At 43.1% G+C, this 20822-nt stretch overlaps 1 protein-coding gene across 3 annotated transcripts; it reads left to right on the top strand.

Moving 5' to 3' along the window:
• Nucleotides 1-1094: 1094 nt before the first annotated feature.
• ttbk2a (tau tubulin kinase 2a) lies at nt 1095-20426 on the top strand. Of its 3 annotated transcripts, XM_085391459.1 has the most exons (18): nt 1095-1412; nt 1902-2079; nt 2205-2525; nt 6181-6342; nt 7422-7569; nt 8690-8763; nt 10152-10292; nt 10691-10795; nt 11271-11336; nt 11474-11566; nt 11648-11773; nt 11911-12068; nt 12263-12470; nt 12581-12804; nt 12922-13474; nt 14320-14658; nt 15447-16414; nt 16573-20426. In XM_085391459.1, exons 4-18 carry the CDS (start codon nt 6274-6276, stop codon nt 17018-17020), a joined length of 3720 nt encoding a protein of 1239 aa, XP_085247585.1. In that variant the 5' UTR covers nt 1095-1412; nt 1902-2079; nt 2205-2525; nt 6181-6273; the 3' UTR covers nt 17021-20426. The 3 variants fall into 3 exon arrangements, with proteins under 3 accessions (XP_085247585.1, XP_085247584.1, XP_085247586.1); XM_085391458.1 differs by lacking the exons at nt 1902-2079; nt 2205-2525; XM_085391460.1 differs by lacking the exons at nt 1902-2079; nt 2205-2525; nt 14320-14658.
• The last annotated feature ends 396 nt before the right edge of the window (nt 20427-20822 follow it).

Raw genomic sequence — 20822 nt, 5'->3', positions numbered from 1 at the left:
ATGCCCTTTGACTGGAAAATTGCAACACCTTGATTCTTTTCCAGCTGTTCAGTTTTAGATTTGTAGGTGGCCTTAGGGTCTTGGTGCCCAGGTCCTGTGGCTGAAAACCAAACCCATATCATAATGCTTTCACGGCTGTGCTTCATAGTTAGTATGATGTGTTGATATGCTGTGTTTGGTTTTGTGATTTATGGCCGCACATGTCCACTTTGGCCTCATCTTTCTAAAGGACATTGTTCCAGAATTCGTGTGGTTTGTTTAAATGCAATTTTGCATTCCCAAGCTGTGCTACTTAGAGAGAAGAGACTAGAGAAGATGGATTTTTTGCAATTTCCCCTATACCACACTGTGTAGCATTGTAATAACACACATCTGAGTCCTGCGGACCAGCAAAATGCCACAACCTCTGCTTTTATAGAGATGCTCACACTTGCTGATGATCATTTGATTAGCAACACCTTGCTATTACTTGCCCTCTTTAATTAGAAGTATTTTGTGTGCACTTGGCTTTTCACAGAACTCTATGCAGTCCTGTTTAAACTTTCTATTTCACATGACCGAAAGCAGAGTTTTGAGGTAACTTATTTACCCCAACTCCATTACAATTGTTTTACTATATCATCTTTCCTTTCTTTAGATTGAACTACAAGAAAATCACGTAATCACTACATGTAAATGCAACATTTTTTGACAATATCTTTGCTGTCGCACTTTTTTCTGTTCCACTTAAATAAAAACCGTGTATCGTATGTTTTGTATTGTAAAATACACTTTTCATCACTGAGTCTTGTTGTTTGTATAGCAATGGCGTCTTTTGCTTAATGCCGCCCCCTAGTGTTATTGATAAAAAACCGTCTTTTGTGGCCGCGTTCCAAACCAAACCGATTGTATCCTTCATATTATCCTCTAACATCATTTTCTCATATCTCCTTTGTACGTCCATATACGATGACACTCCGCATACGCTTTGGGCTGGGAAAACAAACGCAGACGCGGTGACTGCGTACTGCGCGTGCGCGCAACGCTAAACCGCGGAGACGAGCTTTAAAGAGGGCCCCCTCGCGCGCGTGGCCGTGCTGTTGCGAGGGGCCGAATCGGGGCCGCGCGCGCAGGAAGGCTGCTGATCATCAGAGTTGTCACGTCACGGATCCGCAGCGACAGATAAAGATGCTGAGGTGACAGGCAGAAGGAGAAAACGGACGATCACACTCAGACATATTTCCTTCGCTCCTCCATTCGCTCTTTTATTTTATTTCCAGTCACCGACAACTCCACCACCACCTCCGCCTATGGACGCTTCGCTCGCTATGGGATTCCGCTCGTTGTCGTCCCCGCCGCCCCCAAACCAAAAGGATTTTTCGTAACCACACCCGGCTCTTCTTTGGAACAAGGGCTGGCAGCTCAGACCCGAGGTAAGGATCCAGATGATTCAGTGCCTCCTCTTTTTTTCCACCACTCTTAACACCCCCATGTTTGTCGGCGGCAGCTGCGTAAATGCGTTCGGTTTGTTAACCTGCATGTTGTCAGCGCTTAAAGTCAGGCAGGATGGGCTTGCGTGGCCTGCGGGTGGCCAATGTGCGTGGACGCGCCTGAGTAAATCTGCTGTGGCAACCAAATCGCTATGCAACAGCTCTCCACAGCAAAGCCGGGGTCAGTCAATGCAGGCAAGAGAAGGGGTTTAATTTTGCAGGGCGGCGTGACACCTTTGCTGGGACTCGGCTGTAGCTTGTTATCGACACATCCCGTTGAATACGATACAGAAGGCCTCTCTGTATTTGCTTGGTCACTGTGGTATGCACTAACAATGATCAAAAAGATGCACTGGAGGCAAGTGTAGCTCTTTACGTGAATGCATCTTTGATTCCCTATATAAACACACTTTCTGGTCCCATCCTTCCCAGCTTCCCAGTCTCCTCTTGATAGAACCCATCGTTCTGGAGAGAAGTCAGTCCAGAGATTAATTTTCATCCAGCAGCAGTCTCTCCGTCCTACCACTGAACCAGGCCACTCTTGGATTAGGCAGAAGATATTCTCGTTGGATCCAGGCTTATACGCATGTATGCATAGCAAGCTTTCAGGGTCAGGTCTGATTTGTTGTTGTTGTTTTTGTGAATATTCACCATCAAATCACATTCATATTCACTCTCAAGGAGAGCTACTCTGCGGCAGAATCACTCATTGACATTTCATGATGCTTTTTGTAGCTGTAAACTTGCAGCTTCCAGCAGACCTAAAGGGCAGAGGCGATGACCAGCTGCAGTCAGCAAATGAAAATGGCACTGCACCATCGTCGCCATGGAGATGCTGGGGTCAGGAAGCGGGATGCATTATGAGGCAGGAGCTGGCTGTCATACGCGGCTTTTAATTTTGGGGTCCAAAGGCTGCTTCTGGTGGGCTTGTTGTTTTCTCTCTCGTCATTGGCGGTGTCTGGTATGGAGGAGGAGGAGGAGGAGGAGCGGAACCGTGCCCCCTCTGTAAGGCGTTAGATTAGTCACAGCGTGAGGCAGCCGGGCTGGCTTGTGCAGGTGTGTTGATTTGTGCAATATGTGTACAAGCTTATGTTTGAATGAATGCTGGTGTGTTTGTGGGTCAAAGATGGCCTCAGATGAAGCCACTATTTAAAACTTTCTTTCCCCACACCCTATTTGCATGAAATAACAACCTCCAACTTCTGACTAATTGTAAGCAAATTATCTGCTACAGCCTCTTATATGTGATAGCCAGGTGTGACCCTGAGGAAAAAACATCCTGAAGGAAAGCACAGGAACATGGGATGACCTTGAAGTTCTCACTCAGAGCACTAGTTATTCAATCACAGAGAAAGTTGCCCATCCCTTGAGGATATGAGCATTTTTGTGCAGCACGTTTGATGGCATGCTCTGTGATTTTGCATAAGCAGCAATTAGCTCAACGTTGAGAATTTACAGTTGGCTCAAAGACTTCCTGTGTTCATCGCTAATTTACCAAGAAAAATACTTTTATAGAAGTTTAGCCGGTGTGAATTAAAAATATTTCCTCTTTTGATTTACTTTTGATTCTCTTGAACCAAAGCAAGATAAAAGATTCAGGAGGTATGCTCAGGAGAGAAGAGGAGTTAGAGAGAGACAGGTGTAACAGTGAAGCTGGGGGGAGCGGAGGTAATGAAGGTGGTTGATTTTAAATACCTGGGGTCAATCTTTCAAAGCAATGGAGAATGAAGAAGAGAGTGCAAGGCAGCGTGGAGTGGGTTGGAGAGTCAGAGGCAATTTGTGACAGTAGGATGTGAAAAGGAAAGGTTTACAAGATGGTAGTGAGACCTGCTATGACGTATGGTTTGGAGTTGGTGACACTACCAAAAAGACAGGAAGCCAAGCTGGAGCTGTCAGAACTGAAAATGCTAAGATTTTAAATGGGAGTGACCAAAATGAACAAGATTAGAAATGAGTACATGAGAGGGAGAGCTCAGGTTGAACAGTTTGTAGATAAAGTTAGAGAGGCAAGGCTGACATGTGCAGAGGAGGGATAGCAGATATTCTGGGCAAAGGATGTTGATGCAGGTGCAAGGGAGGTGTAAAAGAGAAACATCACAGAGCAGCTTCATGGATGTAGTGACAGAGGACACGCAGAGGGTAGGTGTGACGGAAGAGGATGTTAGGGATCATGGGTGAGATGGAGGCAGAAGATTCACTGTGGCGAGCCCCCAAGGGAGCAGCTGAAAGAAGAAGAGTGAATGACCCAATGCTTAAAAGAACTAATGGTGAATGAATGTCAGCACTCACTCTGCTGTGTTTGGTATAGTAATTGGAAAATTCTAGCATGTGAAATGGTGACCGTGATCTCTGTTAATCCAAGCCTGCTGACAACAGAATGAGTGGCACTCCTGTAGAGCATACTCTAGTATAGTTCGACAATCTAAAATGTTTTAGTATCATTAAATATGGTTTTCAGTCATTTTTACACAATAAAAGGTAAGGATTAGGGTTAGGGTTAGCCTCAAGGCTTCTTCAGCAGTAAAACTGTGCTACATCCTAGTTCATCGCAAAACAGTACAATGTAGAGATTAGTGGCATTTTAAACTAAATCAGAGCATATATACTGAATATATGCAGTGTTATAAATGACCGCACACAAATTTCCAACCTTGCATTGTCACAAGTCTGATCACTCAAAGCCGCTTCATTGTGCTGCACTGGCCAAAACGCACAACCACTTTAATGTCATCTGATATTTTTTACACTGCGCTGTTTTTACGACATTTAGTAAGTGATTGTTGATTTCGAATTATCGCACGTGTCTTGATTTCAGTTAAGTTTTTCCATTATGAAGATATTTGGTTTGTCGTGTATTTTGTTGAGCTCTATGCATGCCATTTGTTACATGTTTGATATGTTTAACCGCCTATAAATAAAGCATAAATTAGCTTATTATTATCCTCGCTACACCAATTCATGTAAAACAAAAAAACTGAAAAGCTGTAGGAGATGTAGACACATTCATAGTAGGAAGCATATATAAATATGCAGCTGGGGTCATAATCAAGCCCCTTTTGTCCCATGAAGGTAAACATTTTAAAATAGACTGTAGTGTTAGTGTAATGTAAGTCCATTACAGTAATTGCGAGTCATTAAAAGGGATTTGTTTGGTCCAGTTGTGTCGTTGGATCTGTGTAGCTTCAACAAAGACCACCTTACTCCTGAGCCTTAACCTTGGGTCACATTTCATGCTCATCACTTCACTGTTATCTACTCTAACCACACTTCTCCCTCTTCCCAGCCTCACTAGCATGCTGCATGATGGGATTGATTCCCTCCTTGATGCCGGGATCATGCCCTGTAATCAAATAGTGTTTTGAAGGCTCGTTGCGTAACCGTAGATGCTCGGGCGCCGTGTACAGAATGATGAATCAAAGTCGGGCTTGCTGTAAGCGAGTGTTTGAAGGCGGACTAAAGGAAGTATCTAGCGAGTGCTCTCCGGAGGAATGTTTATCTGCGACACGGATGTTGTATAATGCAGGAACATGGACTCGGTTTTTCAAAAGGAAATTCCATTTTAAAGTTGATGTGTGTTAAAGGAGTTTGGCCACATCATGTCAGCCTAATTAAATGATTGGTAACACTTTTTAACAGGTTGTATTTTATAGAGATTCTATAAATTATTATTAAGTTTATTAATAATTTTTCTATTAATGCATTAGAAGCCTTCAATTTGGCTCCTCTGGAAGGTGTTTATCCTCCAGCATGGTGCTTTTTAGACATCTAGTCCAAAAATGTTTTATTAACAAATGATTACCGTGTATATGTAGTAATACTGACACAACTAACTTTATTTAATATGAACTGTAAGTTAGAATTATTACAGAATGATTCAGTATTGTGATAAATGTGAAAAGAGTTTATCTACAGCTGGATTTGACATGAATCGTCCATCTTTTCTTTCTTTTATCTTCATTCAATTTCCCAGTTGATGCCAATTTTTCTTTCTTTTGTATCAGGCGTAGGTATTATGTAAGCTGTAGCTTCAACCTACACATTTTTGGTTTGTCACTTGATTTTGTTTTTTTTAATCATTCAATTTCTCGTGATATAAATGAACAGAATAGAAATAACGACTGCAGATATCCATATTTCATTTGTGTGTGGAATTAAAAATAAACTTAAAACTGTCTTACACAATGAAATGAATGAATATGTAATTTCTAAGAATAGTTGGTGCTTTGTGTAAATTCAGTTATTTATAAAAATGTGAATTTTTGTGTGGTTTGTTTTTAATCAGTTCACTACTGAGTCGATTTAAATTAAGGAAATTAAACAGACTCATTACATCTGATAATACACTCATAAGATCTGCTGCTTGGCTTTCATACACAGAAGAGGGAAAATGATACTAAGATGATGAAACCTCTTTGTAATGTAATAGTTTTGCCTGTGAGTTTGTTGGGTGAGCTTGTCTAGAAGGACAGCTGCTGGCAGCAGGTGTGGCAGCTGCTGCAATGGTCACGTATCAGAAAGCTTCAGCTATTGAGGCAACGGTCGGTCTCTCAACTGAGCGGCATGCATGCTTTCTGTAGTGTTTTTAATGCCGTAAAACCCGCTGGATGTTAGCCTGAGATGCTAAAGTGCAGCTTGGTCAAATGTAAACAGATTACAGCTGATTTCCTCCTTCCGCTTCTGACTGCTTTGTTTCTCTCTTGGACTTCCGTAGGGTTCTTCATCAGATCCCAAATGCTCTGCCCAGTGTGAGGCTGCTGGTCGTGGGGGAAGCAGTGAGGGCAGCGTCCCTAGATTTGCTGACGGGATGAGTGGGGGAGCAGAGCAAACTGACATCTTGAGCGTGCTCTCCCTGGTTAAGGAACGATGGAAAGTGGTAAGCGCCGTGTTTTCCAGCTACAATAGGCAGCGTGTTTGTGCAGCCCCATCACTGCCTGTCCCGAGGTCACCCTCTGTTCCACAAACAGGATTTCTTTGTTCCTCAAACAATGCTTCCCCTGCCTATGAGCACCACCGCTTTCTTTTTAAGTGTCTCACCTGTGTTTTCGACAGTTTGGGGTCATGTCTCTCTGTCCAGGTTCTGCTGCTGCAGTACGGGTGATCCAAAAATAGCCTGTATAGCTATTTGTGGCAGTGCATTGTGCTATAGGCAGCAGCAGCAGTGCTCCCCAAAGGCCCATGTCTCTCACTGCTGTGCCAGCTTGGGCTCCATGTGAGGCTGTTGTTCCTAACTGGCTCCACTTCCTGTCATCTAAGGAGTTACATAAGAATGCTGCAGCTAATCCCACAACTTTAGCTCCAAGTGCGACAGAAAACTCTGTGCGAGCATGGAGGACAGTGAAGGGCACATCAGAGCTTAGGGGAAATTAAAGCTGTAGTAGTTGAGATACAAGATGAGCTTGAATACTACTGGTAGTTGAGAAGCAGCTAAAAGAATGAAATAAGGACGATGCTATGCACAAGTATAGGTGAACTATAAACTGAGTCATATAAATTCCTGCTGGTTAACCAGGAAAGAAATTTCCCATTTGCCAGCAGTTTTAATCAGAATCGTTTTTTTTTAAAGAAAAAACTATTCAATTCAATTAATTCAATTCTATACATTCAAATAAGAACAAAAAATCTCCAACTAAGGATCAAACCAAATCGCAGTTATATCACGCCACAGAAAGGATAATAAATACTATTAAATCGCAAGGAGGTTGGTTTTAAAGTGGAATAACCCCCTGCTCACCATCAGAAAAAGCACAGGTTTAAGGCCCTTTACAGACCCAAAGGCTACATCTGTCTTTTGCATACAGTTTGTGGGCTCATGTGCCATTGTAGTATTCTTCTAGTTGACAAAACACCTAATTGTCATAAACTCTGTGAAGCCTGAAATGATCTTCACCTCTTACTTTTACTCTGTAGAAGTAGTATTTTTATATATCATATGTGCCATCATCTTTACTCCAGGTGAAGAAGATCGGGGGTGGTGGGTTTGGGGAGATCTACGAGGCGACGGACCTGATGACGCGGGTCAGCGTGGCACTGAAGGTGGAGTCGGCCCAGCAGCCCAAACAGGTGCTGAAGATGGAGGTCGCGGTGCTCAAGAAGCTCCAGGGTGAGTGCAAATGGATTCACTGATGTCACTTATTGGTACTGGCCCATCGTCTCACACGTGCAGAGTATTTATTGTTATCATCCAGCAAATGTTTAAGAGAAGAAAAAGCATTCACAATGTCTATCCTTCCTTCCAAAAATCTCCTCCTAGGAGAAAATGCTGGTATCACTTGTTAGCATCAGAGCAGGGTAGAATAAACTCTCCCTCTGAGAATAGATATAGATCTGAAAACAGTTTGGCCCAGGGTTCAGCACAATTTGCCTCAGTCCATGCTGTGGAAAAAACATCTGTGGTGGTCCTGCTTTTTAACAGAAACAACACAGCAAGTGTACGGTTGTCTGTGCTTGGACACTCCCAGGGTTAACATAAAGTTAGATCCTTTAGGGGGACTGTGTTACTTCCATTTCTCTTTCTTTTATAAAAGAAAAAAGGTCCTTCCTTCTCCCTTTTACCCACAATGCTTTTTTACCTCCCCCCTCCCAAGAAGAAAATCAATGGGCTGGGATCATGTTTGCTGTCTAATGGCTTTGGCCTGGAGCATCGTGGTCCTGTTGCTTCCTGAGGGAACCAGCATATAATTTGAGATGGGCTCAATTCCAGCCCCCCAACCATTGCTGACCCGCCCAGCTGTAGAGAGTAAATATCAACCAGCAGATATATAAAGCATAATGGAGTCAAATATAACCCACTTTCAACTTTGATGTATTTTTACCCTTAAATAACAATTTTGTAATAACAAATGATCTAAATAGTAGCATTTTTAGCACGAAGGTCTTGTCACTAACTATGCATGTAGACGCTGCTAGCTGAAGGGCTTTGGGGTGTGGCTGCAGCCAACCTGCCGGTGCAGCAATGTCCTTCCCATGCATAAACACACACACAAATGCTCAAGGCATCCATGCACACATGTCTAGACCTGGTGTCATGTGCTATATCCCATAAATCAGCAGGGAAATAATACAGTGAAGCTGCTGATGAGAGGGCACGGACATTGGATACGGTAGGGCGACTAAGTATGGGCACACACATCATTATGATTCATACAACCAGCCCTCAAATAATACAGCACGTGTAAGGTGAGAGGAAGGATCCTGAAACTCTCTTGTCCTTTTTCTCTTAGGTAAAGACCACGTGTGTCGCTTTGTGGGATGCGGCCGTAATGACCGTTTTAACTACGTGGTGATGGAGCTTCAGGTTAGTCCCAAGGGAAAAGACTCGTCTCTAAAAAGACTCTAAATGAAGCTTCTTTAAGAGTCAACTAAATCACTCACCAAGCAAGTGTCAAACATTTGCTAATTTCAGTTTGTGCAATAAAGATTTTTTGCCTTTCTGTGTTTCATATATTTGGAAATGTAAAAAATGTGGGAATTGGATTACTGGCTGTCCAAAGCATTTTAAAATCACAGAGTCAAGCTAAGTTAAAGCTCTAGAATTTATTTGAGTGGACTTTTAGACATTTTACTCAGTGATTATTTGGGAAATTTAAAAAAAATAAAGCACAACCATGCAAAGAGCAAGAATAACAACACAAACAAAGGGAAAACTAAATTAATAAGAAAAAAAACTTATAATTGAGCTAATAAACATCCTCATAGCACCTATTCTGCTTTGATCACTAGCTTGCTTCTGTTTAGCGTATTTCCAGTCATGCTGTAACTGTGTCTTGTGGTCATAGCCACCATTCAGTCAATATGTGCAATGTTTGACCATTTTGATTATTTACCCTGGCCTTGATTGGACTTTGGGCTGTTGACTTGGAGAAATCATGGTGAGCTCTTACTCAAAGTTACTGTTATATAGAAGATGGTTACATGAAACCAAAGCAAATAAACATTTTAGAAATTTCTAAAAAATACTGCTGCATGTAAATAATTCAGCAGCTAACCTACAGTATATACAAAAAAACCAAAAAAACCAACAAATATGGCCAAAAGAACAGTAACTATTTCCACTTTAAATGCATGTAGCATTTTGCAGAATATCAGGCAGAAGCAAACTCAAGCTGCAAGCTATTGATAGACTGCATCACATGCTGTGAATTGCAGGTATAAGATTCGTTTTCCATCGACCACATGAGGCTGTGTTACCCAAGACATGATCAGAAATTATAAATGCATCCTACTTGAATTGGATAGTAGTTGGCCTTGGGGTGTTATGAACGTGTGATCTGGTTGTAATTTGTGCAACCATTCCCACAGGAATGTCAAATTTTACTGCACCGCACTGGCTCCCGACCACACCATGTGTTTAAACTGTTGTGTGCAGCTCAGTTCATGTTGTACCTCACTTTTGGCTTGTTTCCTGCCCGCTGAACACATCTGTCTATCGCCCAGGCCAAACATTTCAAACAGTAAAGCCTTTGATTTGTATGTATCTTTAAATACTTTGTTCTTTTGTTTCATCATGTTTCAAACACTGTTCACTTTGTTTAGAGCACGATGGATGGATGGATGGATGGATGGATGGATGGATGGATGGATGATTTGATTGATTGACTTGTTGTTCATTAAAAGCCAGGTGCAATGGGGAGATTTATCAGACAACTGCCTCTATACTAATAACTCGCTTGCGTGGCCCTTTAGGGTCGAAACCTGGCCGATTTGAGGAGAAGTATGCCTCGAGGAACATTCAGCATCAGCACCACCCTCCGTCTGGGGCGCCAGATCCTGGAAGCTATAGAGAGCATCCACTCTGTTGGCTTCCTGCATCGTGACATCAAACCGGTGTGTAGCAGGGAGTTGGGTGCAGGACATTCTTTGATTGCACATATGTCCCTACAGTATATTCAAGGCAGATAAGTAATATAAATATAGTCATATTTTTATTTCTATTGTCAGCATTGGACTCTGCCACTGACATCATTTTTTTGTAACTGGCTGCTAACATTGCTGCTGATTCAGTAGTTTGCTTTTTGCTTGCAGTAAGTCGGCTCAGCGTCAGTGTTGGCTAGATTCCTAAAACTAACAAAATGTAAATATTGTTTATCATCTGAGGTGCTGTCTTAAATTATATTCCCTTACTGGAAGACATTTCTTATTCATATATGGATATACTGTAAATAGAAATGACATTTTATTGCACATAGATTTCACTCTTTTTCAACTTCCTGTTTCTGCTACAGTCCAATTTTGCCATGGGTCGCTTCCCCAGCACCTGTCGTACCTGCTACATGCTGGACTTTGGTTTAGCTCGCCAGTTCACCAACTCTTGCCAGGAGGTCCGACCTGTAAGTGCATTCTCTGTTATGGCTTATATACTGAATCTGAAGGAGCAGTATGTAGGATTTAGTGACATCTAGCTTTTAAACTGAGGAGTGGAACTATATGAAAGTCCTATTTTAGCTCTATTTTAACTTGCACATTTAAGAACAGGGACCTTTCCACTGATAAAGGTTCTGCTCTGTTTACTGAGTTTTTGTGTAGCTTATTGTTTTGGTCTGTTGTAAATCCACAATGGAGACAAAGTTAACAAGTAACTTTTGAATATAATGCATGTTTTGCAGCTATAAAGACAGATACTTTTGTAGTTTCGTGTAGAGTATTGAAATTCAAACCAATTCTTATCTTGTTCTCCAAATCTCTGTTTGTAACAGGAAGCAAATTAAAAGTTTATGTCTAAAAATCTTGTTTGAAACTAACCATAAACAAGTTAGATATCATCAGCATCACCATTTAATGACTATGCCTGTCTTTATTTGTCAGCCCCGTCCAGTCGCAGGGTTTAGGGGAACAGTGCGATATGCATCTGTCAATGCGCACAAGAATAAGGTCAGTATCTGCCAAGTATGTGATAGAGGTTTTGTTTCATCTGTGATGCTGTCCTGCATGCGTCTTCCTCTTCTTTTCTTTTTTGACAGTCAAACATTATCCAATCCTGTTAACTCAGAGTTGTTTTCATTCTGCAGGAGATGGGACGTCACGATGACCTGTGGTCTCTCTTCTACATGTTGGTGGAGTTCTTGGTCGGTCAGTTGCCGTGGAGGAAGATCAAGGATAAAGTGAGGGCACTGAAAAAAATGAGCTCTGTCCTGGTGGCTCCAAATGATGACATATAATTGATGTGTGTTTGTGTATTTTAGGAACATGTGGGAAAGCTGAAAGAGACTTATGATCATCGTCTGATGCTCAAACATCTACCGGCAGAGTTTGGTGTGTTCTTGGATCACATCTCCAGCCTTGACTACTTTACCAAACCTGACTACCAGGTATGATTTACATTCAATAAAGAGGGAAGGTTTTCCTGTATCATAACCTGAGCAAATCGCTCAGGTTTTGGAGTGCATGTATATTTTCTGCTTCTATCATGATGAATTGATGATTATATATTTTTGTGTTGTTGCAGCTGTTGATGTCAGTGTTTGACAATAGTATGAAAACCTACAATGTCGTGGAAAATGACCCCTATGACTGGGAGCGGACCACTACTGATGGCACGCTGACGATTAGTGCCAGTACCACGACACCTCAACATCACACTCGCCTCACTCCAGCACACATGGGGTATGTCTGAAATATATACATGTATAAGTATAGAAGCATGTTTTATGGTGTCTATTTTCAGTAACTTCATGTATGGCTGAAATTTCTCTTGGGTCCATTTAAAAAAAATAAATAAATAAATAAATAAATATATATATATATATATATTATATCTTCAGAGACATTGAAAGTGTGTGCACCTTTTCTTGTTACAGTATGGCAAATGCGTCCCTGATCCCTGGCGATCTGCTGAGAGAAAATACAGATGAGGTTCTGCAGGATGAGCAGCTCAGCGACGTGGAGAACAACCCTGCTCCAGAGCGTCTGCCGGGCTCTCCCCTCCACCCGCACCGGAACCAGGAGACTGACGTCTGGGAGGAGCTGGATCGCAACCGTAACCGCATCAGGACAGCTGTCTGGAAGGTAAAAGCCACAGGGAATTCAAAGAAAATATAAGAAATGAACTTCACCTGCTTCTTTGGCATTTAAGTTACTTTTTAAAAAACAAAACAAAAAAACACTGTCTCCCACAGACGGCAGCGGAGGAGGAACACTGCAACAACCAGGGCAACCAAGGGCACCAGAGCCCCTATGCTGGTCCAAGCCTGGGTTCCCCTGTCAAACTGCACTCTGAGGTGGTGGCTTCAGACCGTGATGGCCCTCTGCTCAGGAAGCTCCGCAACATCCACAGCTTCGAGCTGGAGAGGAGGTTTGGCCTGGAGTCCAAGCCCAGCCCAGAGCGCTTCGTGGATGCCTGGTAAGTCTACTAAGCAACCAATACTTGTACTGCACGGTAATACTTACTTTCTTATCTAAATTCACCTTTAGGTAGACCAGAAGGTTGATTGTTTGCATTTGTCTTGTATATGTTCAGTTCAGCAAAGCAGCAGCTAGGCACTCAACAACAGGAGAAGGAATCTGACAGAGCTGCTATCATCCCAGTAACTCAGGCTCAAACTGTAATTGCCGGGGCGCGTCCTGATAGGGTTTGGCACTATGATGAAGAGTTCCTATCCGGTGGTGGTTCTCCTAAGCCAGCTTCCCCTGGATCGTTAGAGCAGGGAGAGGGGGCAGCCAGCAGTGGGGGATTTGTGGCCCTCAATTTGAGCTCTGGGAGGCAGGACTTTGACTCAAGGGAGTGGGTAATGGTGGAGCGACCCAGCGGGTCCCCAGGAGTCAAGGCTACCACCAGCCCTTCGGAGGAGGATGAGGAGCCAGAGGTGCTACAACCAGATGGACAGGATCCTGGATGGGAAAAGGGCAGCCAGAGCCCTAGATCGGGGAAAGCCAAACAAGAAAGCACGGCCTCTTCCAAAGGAAGTGTAAAAATGGACAAGTTGGAGCTTAGTGTGGGCCCTGCAGGGCCCTTGCCCCCAATCACTCCAACCAGCCCGGCTGAAGCTCTGGCTGAAGGAGTCCTCACACAGGTAAGCACTTTCATTTGAATACCATATCATAACATGGCATACATAATCCTGACTATAGTCAGCATTTTACAAGGTTAAAAAGCTGCACAGAGTCAGAGTTCTAGGTATAGAACGTAAATGCTAATATCATTCAACAGAGTGTCACCAGCTGCATCTTGCTGTGGTTTGAAGCTAAATGTTACTGCTTTATGTCTGCTCGCTTCTTCACTTGTGTGTATTTGTTAGAAAAAGATAGTTGTGACACAACTCAGAGCTTTTTATCAGATCACAGCATGGGAGAAAGAGGTCTTATGGCTTTGATTTACTTTAATTTGTAATCAATCTAATTATTTATTTGCAGGCATTTGGGTTAAGTGGTTGCTTTTTTCCTTTTTTGCTTCTCAAATCAAACTTTTTATTTCCAAAATATGTTTTGATTTGCTTACCTTAAACTACTTTCTTGCTACTTACCTATTCATAACATCCCAGTAGTCTATATCTTCCATTTCCATATTGCTGCTCTGTCTCTGAGCTTAACTTTGACTGATTTTAACATGTAAGAGAACAGACCTGCTGTCTATCCCCTGACTTCCTCTGCAGTCCGAACTTCTATATCCAGATTGCAAACATAAACTGCCATAACAAAAACTCCCTGACTGGTCTCCATCTTTCTTCATCAGTGTATGCAAAAATTTTAGAACTTCTTTAATTGATCCCTTCATCACTTAAAGCTCTGCATCCTGCTCCCCGCTAGCGCAGCCTGCTTGTCCCACCTCACAGTACTTCCACTATACTTCCTCAGTCCCTCACAAATCTCACAACCCCTCCTCTCTCCACCTCCCACTTCTTTCCCTCCCATCTCTTAGCTCCCTACCTCTCCTCCATCTCTGCCCGAGGAGATTGCGGTCCGGACATCCAGCCCCATCCCTCTGCGCTCTCCCAGTCCTCACACCCTCCTGACCACCTTGTCGGACCCACTGCACCAACGTCAGCTGCCGGCCCTGAGGCGCAGCCAGTCCGCCGACCAGCAGCCGCAAGAACGCCCCTCCTCTTCCTCCTCCTACCACGCCTCCCTACCTCTGCCACCAAACCCCACCCCCAGCACCTGCTCACCCAGTCGCAGGAAATTGCCAGCCATCCCTGCGGGTGCTGCCAACACCAAGTTTCCCTCAGTCATTCGCATCACCCGTGCCCAGCTTCAGCAGGTGATGAGCCCATCACAGTCCTGTAAAAAGAGACCTCCATTCAGCTCCCTCTACATCAGTAGCATTACACCCGCTGTCAACATTTTTGTTCTTTTTTTGTTTTCATTTAAGTTGCTGGTTTTGGCTTCTTTTCTTCATTTGGCTTGCTTATTGTGTTGCTGTCAGGCAGCTCTCTCCAGAAACCATAAGGGGCATTGTGCAGGCCAGACAGAGCATGGGTCAGATGTGTCCTTGTGTCTGGACATGTGTTCTTGTGATCTGGATAGGGTTTGTGTGTTTGTCTGATTGTGGCATGTGTGTTTGGAATGTCGAGTCATGACTACAGGTTGCATGGTCTCTTTTGTTTCAGATCGTCTTTGTCCTCTCTATCTTTCTCTTTCTCTCTCTCTCCCTGTATTTGTTCCTCACCCTCTCTTCGCTGAAGCCCCCTGCGAAGTTGCGTGAACGTTTCCTGTCCTACTTGCTGGTTTAGTACTCACAGCTTGACTGACACTGCCATAGCACTTGTGTGTTTCGGTCTGATAATGGTAGCTATGGTATTGCATGCTGTTGCCAAACTAATCACCATTTATTACCACATTTTGTAAAATTGTTCAGTGTTCACACATCTGCAACAGGCTCTTGCTGCAGATCTACAGCATAACTCGCCATGTTGTAGTCTATCAGCAACAGACCTTTGACAATTTAGAATATTACTGCCATTTTTTTAGTCTTTTCTTTTTCTTAAATAATACCTGTGTCTTTTTCTCTTCCCTCCCATGTCTCCACCTCTTCCCTCCCCACTCCAGTTAACGGCTCAGCGTCCTTCTGGGCTTTCCTCCCAGTCAGGTTCAGACAGTGCTCCACAGTGTCTCCTGCTGGAGAGGCATGGCGAAGCTGAAGCAGAAGCTCAGCAGGTTCAGGAGCGTACAGTGGACATCAGCTCCCCGCAGGACCATGTGGCCTCCCATCCAGGGTCACCAGTAGACCCCCTGGCTGAGATGCTGGTTAATGGAGACAGCCGCACCAAAGCTCAAAGCCCTGTGCCAAGCCGCATGTCTTCCCCGCGCTGCCCTCGTTCACCGTGCTCGCCTCCTCCATGCTCGGCATCTTCCCATCGCTCTCCTCGCAGCCCCTTGTTTGCCAATGGCCGTCTTTCCCCTCCTGTTAACAACCAAAGGGATTTAAGTATTGGAACTTTCCTCAAGCTTAAAGACAATGAGAATGACTCTATCCCCACTCCCTGTGTCACAGAGCCTCAGTTGAAGGGGGAAGACCCTAGAGAAGTCAACCTGACCCCAGAACAGATCACTAGCCCAGCCTCCTCCACCCCGCTGGCTGCCCCCCGTAAAGACCCTAGCCGCAGGCAAAGTCGAATCCCTGTGCTGGAGCCCTCGGCCCTCCTGGAGCTCCCTCCACCAGGATCCGCCAAGGAAAAGCTCTTACAGAAGAAAGCCAGCCACCAAGGCCAGGTCCCCTCACCCACTGCCTCGCCATCCCTCTCTGATAGGCGTGGCCCAATGGTAGCCTCCCTCACTAGAGATCCACTGTCCTCCACCTCTGACCGCTCTCAGGATGAGGACTCTCTTATGGGCTCCCGTTCTGACCGCCAGGGAGACGACGCTCCGTCTCTCTCCTCCTCCTCTAGCCCGCTGTCCCGCAAGAGCAGGATCCCTCGTCCCGTTCAGGCAGCTTCTTCTGCTGAGCAACTGGCTGCTCAATTCATGCCACGTCCACCTCCTGGAAAACCACCGTGTCGCCCCACAGTGGAGGGCAGGTAAGTTGTTGCCTTGCATCTTTTACTTTCATTAAGATACTATAAAGATATTTTCTCTTTTATTTATTTAATTTAATAATTTATGCCAAGAAACTTGATTTATCTCCATTTGAGCTTTGCTGTAAAATATCACTCGCTGTTTTTCATGGTTCACTCAGGCTTAGACGTTACCGCATCCGAGCTGGCAGCACCAGTGACTCAGAACTGCTGACGTGTATTGCTCAGCTAATGCATGGCTCCCGTGGCTCCCCCCTTCACCACCGCTCCTCTGCCCAGCACGGGGGCTCCAGGATGGGCATCTGCAGCCTGACGAGCTCTCCGCACCACCACCGCAGCTCGAGCGCCTCCCCCCGCAGTTCCTCCTCCCTGCAGCGCTCGGTCAGCTCCTCGCCCTCTCGCCACGAGCACCGTGGCGGCGGAGGAGGGGGCTGCTTTGGCCGCAGCCGCTCACCCCCTAGCTTCTCCGGCTCGCCGCCTCCCCGCCGCTTCTACCACCACCACCAGGATACATGCTGTAGTCGGCAGGCGCGCACCAGCCCGTTCCACCTGTCTAGAGGAAAAGGCTGCAGCAAAGAGAGCAAGTGCTCCAGCAAACTGAGTAGATAGACCCCACCAGGTTGAGTTGCTATAGCAGAGAAGTTGTAATAGGACAGACATCAGCCAGTGAGTCTTCCTGTATAATCAGTAAAATAGTCTGAACTTTACTCCTCTCACAGTTTGTCAGTGTTCTCTTCGCTCCTTCTGTTTTTTGCATAGGCTTTGTCATTCAGTATGTGTCCAGCTTTTAAATACCACCCCAGTGATTGTAGTTTTGCACTAAGGCTGCCGGACTCCTGGAAAACATATTTAAAAAAAGACTTTTATTAATCTTTGTGGCACAAGCCGGGATATCCAGAAATTTTAGTCCAACCCCCAAAAATGCTGCCTTTCCCAAAACTCTGAGGACATTAAATACTTGTTCACAAGCTGAATGACGATGCATGACTAGCAGACTGAACTTGAATTGGTCTTCTTTTCATTTTTACAATCAATGCTGTAGTTTAAACCGTTCATGCAGCGCTGTAACACATAAATCAGAAGTTAGTTGGACCAGTGGGCACATATATAAAAGTCTCCGGATTATTGAACTTTGATTTGTCCTGCACCGCAATATATTAGAACTTATTTATCCCCAGCACTAATGCATTTGAATCATACTGATGGGATTTGCGACTTTAATTATTGGCCGGAGGGCCTAACTCAGATCAGGCAGGGTATAACGTTTTCTTTCTGATAAATGTGAATGCATAATAGGCAGAATTTGTGTATTTATTGAGATATTTATTTTGATGCTTAGCAATGCTTACGACTCCTATCCTCTCGCGTGCGATCGTTAAAGTGTGGTTTTTGTGTCACGTGCATTCGTTTTTAAAATGAGGGGATCGCTCAAAGCGACCCTTTATACAATCAGTCATGTAAAGCATGTGAGGACTCACACCTTTTTGTGCCTACTGTGTTGCTGAGAGGGAATCTGAAATGTCACACTGGAATGAAGGAATTAGAGGTTAGACTTGTGATGTTTTAGTAGCAGTAGTAAGTTTAAACGACTCAAGGTGCACTGATGTTCGTCGTAGCGCGTGCCTTGGCACTTCGGGCAGCTTGAAGATTCACTTTGGTGTGTTTGTAATTAGCGGAGGAAGATAAAAACAACAAAAAAACCAAGAGCCAAAAAACAGACTTGTGCCAGCGGTTATAAGACAACCCTTTTCATTCATTTATGTAGAAAAGGTAGCAACACAAATGTTTGTTAATCAAACATAATTTGAGCAGCAGTTTACTTAAGGACAAAGTAGCTATTATTTGTAACAGGAAATATTAGCTGTCCTGTCTACATACCAGGCCAGTGTTTGAGATAAAACTCTGAACAAATGTGAATTTCAGACCTCAAAAAAAAGAATTTTGTCAAATGTTATTGAAAACGGAGGCCATATGTACATATTTCTCACACCAAAACGATGCTCCATGCCTCCACGTGCGAGAATGTTTTTTTTTCCGTTCCCGTTTCTCCCGCACCGGAGAATGTCTTTTATATAACGACATACAGTATACGTTCTGTGCACAAGGTAAAGAAGCCAGAGTGTTGTTTGTGTTCAGTTTTTAGTCAGGATTCCTCACTGAAGCTCTCCTCCACAACCTATTCCCACTCCTCTGCTTGTAAGATACTGTAAAATAACTTCAGCTTCCTTCCAGTGCTTCTCTTTGCATGCTCAACAGAGAAAACCCCCCAAATCGACTACTGAGTAAAAAGCCGCATAACACTCATCATTATATAGCATTTACCACATTGGCCATTTCCTGTTAGGTGAATCTCTAAATCTTCTCTGGCTCATATTAAAAACTTGCTTTCTTACCTGATGTTAGTTTTCTGCACCGACCTGGGATGATTCTATCATTGCATATAATTGTAGTGACATGCAAAAATAAAAGGAGAACAGACTTTCCTGCATTTTACAGTCTTGCATTGTACTCACGAGCTGAAGCCTGATGGTAGTCACAGTCACAAACCACATCGCCAAATATTTTGATATACTTTGCAGTTTGAGTTGAGATGAGAGCGTCTTATTTCTGTCGATATTAAACAATGCTGTTTCGTCTGACTCATGTAGATTTCGCAGGTACCTACGCTAGCCTCACAGAGCAGCTATGATGACTCATCCTGAAGGCAGACATCGTTCAGTCAGTCAGCCGCCTTAATGTCTCTTCTCTGCCCCTCTGTGCATAGCGAGGGATGACTGAGCCTTGTCTGTGTTGGAGATCATTCCAGTATTAGGCCAAGCCAAGCCTTTCTCTCTCTCTCTCTATTATCTCACGGTCTATAAATGGCATGTGCTACCATGCAAACCCTCGCCACTGAAATCAGTGCTGAAAGACTTCTGTGTCAGAGCCGGAGCGCTCCACTGTGAGAATGTGTGGACCATTTACTGATCGACTGGTTGAAATTGGAGAATTTCAGGGTGCCGTATTCAAGGTGTGTTTGCAGTGTGATAGCTGTATGCTTTCAAATGGCTGTGCAATTTATACATCGCCAGCGAGCAGTCTTTGAATTCCCCCTCTTTCAAGGCTTCGAAGTTCAGAACGCTGTTGTGCAGACTTTTAATATATACCTGTAAAATATTGAAAGTACTATTTAAATAATATCATTATCGTACAAATATGACATATATCCTAACGGGCTTCAATGAAAGGGAAGGACAGACACTAAACAGTGTGCTGCTGATTTTAAAAGATAATCAGATTTCTTATCATGGGTTTTAATATTATTATCTCACAAGTGGTGTGTAGTCGTAGGATTAGTGTTACCTTCCAGATGAGATTTTTCTTTGTCACTTTTAACAGTGGCTCGCTATTAGAAAGTGTCATATTTATAGTAGCTTGTTGGGGGTTTTTTGTGGTTACACAAAGCCACAGACCAACAGAATAAAGCCAGCTGTTTTGTTTTATTTTGAAAGGTGAGATGGAAACTAATAAAAGCTTTGGTGTGCACTTGTACACTTCTCATGTCATGATATTGAATTGCTTATAAATACTTGACAGAAATTATTTATTGTGACTTTTGCTAATTTGCCCATCTGTCATTTTCACTTGAGTTGTTGGGATTTTTTCAATGGTTGATATTTTTGTGTTGTAATGTATGTCGTTGTTTTGAAATGTAACTGTACAGTCTCAAGGAAAGAATGTAACAAGCGGGAGTTTTGCATTGTATATACCTGTAATTATTTATGTTAATTCTATTATTTGTATCATATCAATGCCTTGTACAGTGTTTTGTTTCTTTTTGTTTTCAAATTATTTTGTATTTTATTTTTATAAACTGGTTACAAATAAAATACTCATTCCGCATGCAGAAAGAATTTTGTGACAGATTCCTGTTTATAATCCTGAAATGTTGGACACTGAGCAAGGATACGCATATTAAAATTGCTAATTTATAAAGTGCTTCTTTTTAATTGAAATAAAACCACTGGGCATTCAAGCTGTTGTTTTTTTGAAAAAGACAAAAAAAAAAAAGCATCCAACAAAACATAAAGTAACTGAGTTAATAACATTTTACTTGCTTGTGCTTTTAAGGTTACATTGAAAATTAAAAACAAGTAAAAAGGGTTTATTCATTGTTTTGTTTTTCTAAATGGAAATGTGGAATTAGTCCCAAAATTAAATAAAATATATCACAATTTTTGAAGATTGCATTCAAAGTCAGCAATGCTGTGTGTATCTTAATACAATATGATTTAGACTCAATCATTAAATAAATAAATAAATAAATATATATATAGCTATAGACACCCCTATAGGAACATAAAAAATACACTACCAGTCAAAGGTTTGGACACATTCTCAATGTTTTTTCTTTATTCTCACGACTGTTTAC

Source organism: Rhamphochromis longiceps, linkage group LG19 (genome assembly GCF_057381845.1).
Source record: "Rhamphochromis longiceps isolate RC_006_pf linkage group LG19, R_longiceps_female_GT1.1, whole genome shotgun sequence".
NCBI classification, from domain to species: domain Eukaryota; kingdom Metazoa; phylum Chordata; class Actinopteri; order Cichliformes; family Cichlidae; genus Rhamphochromis; species Rhamphochromis longiceps.
The sequence above is the reverse complement of the archived record's forward strand: the minus strand, read 5'-3'. Positions and strand labels throughout refer to the sequence as shown.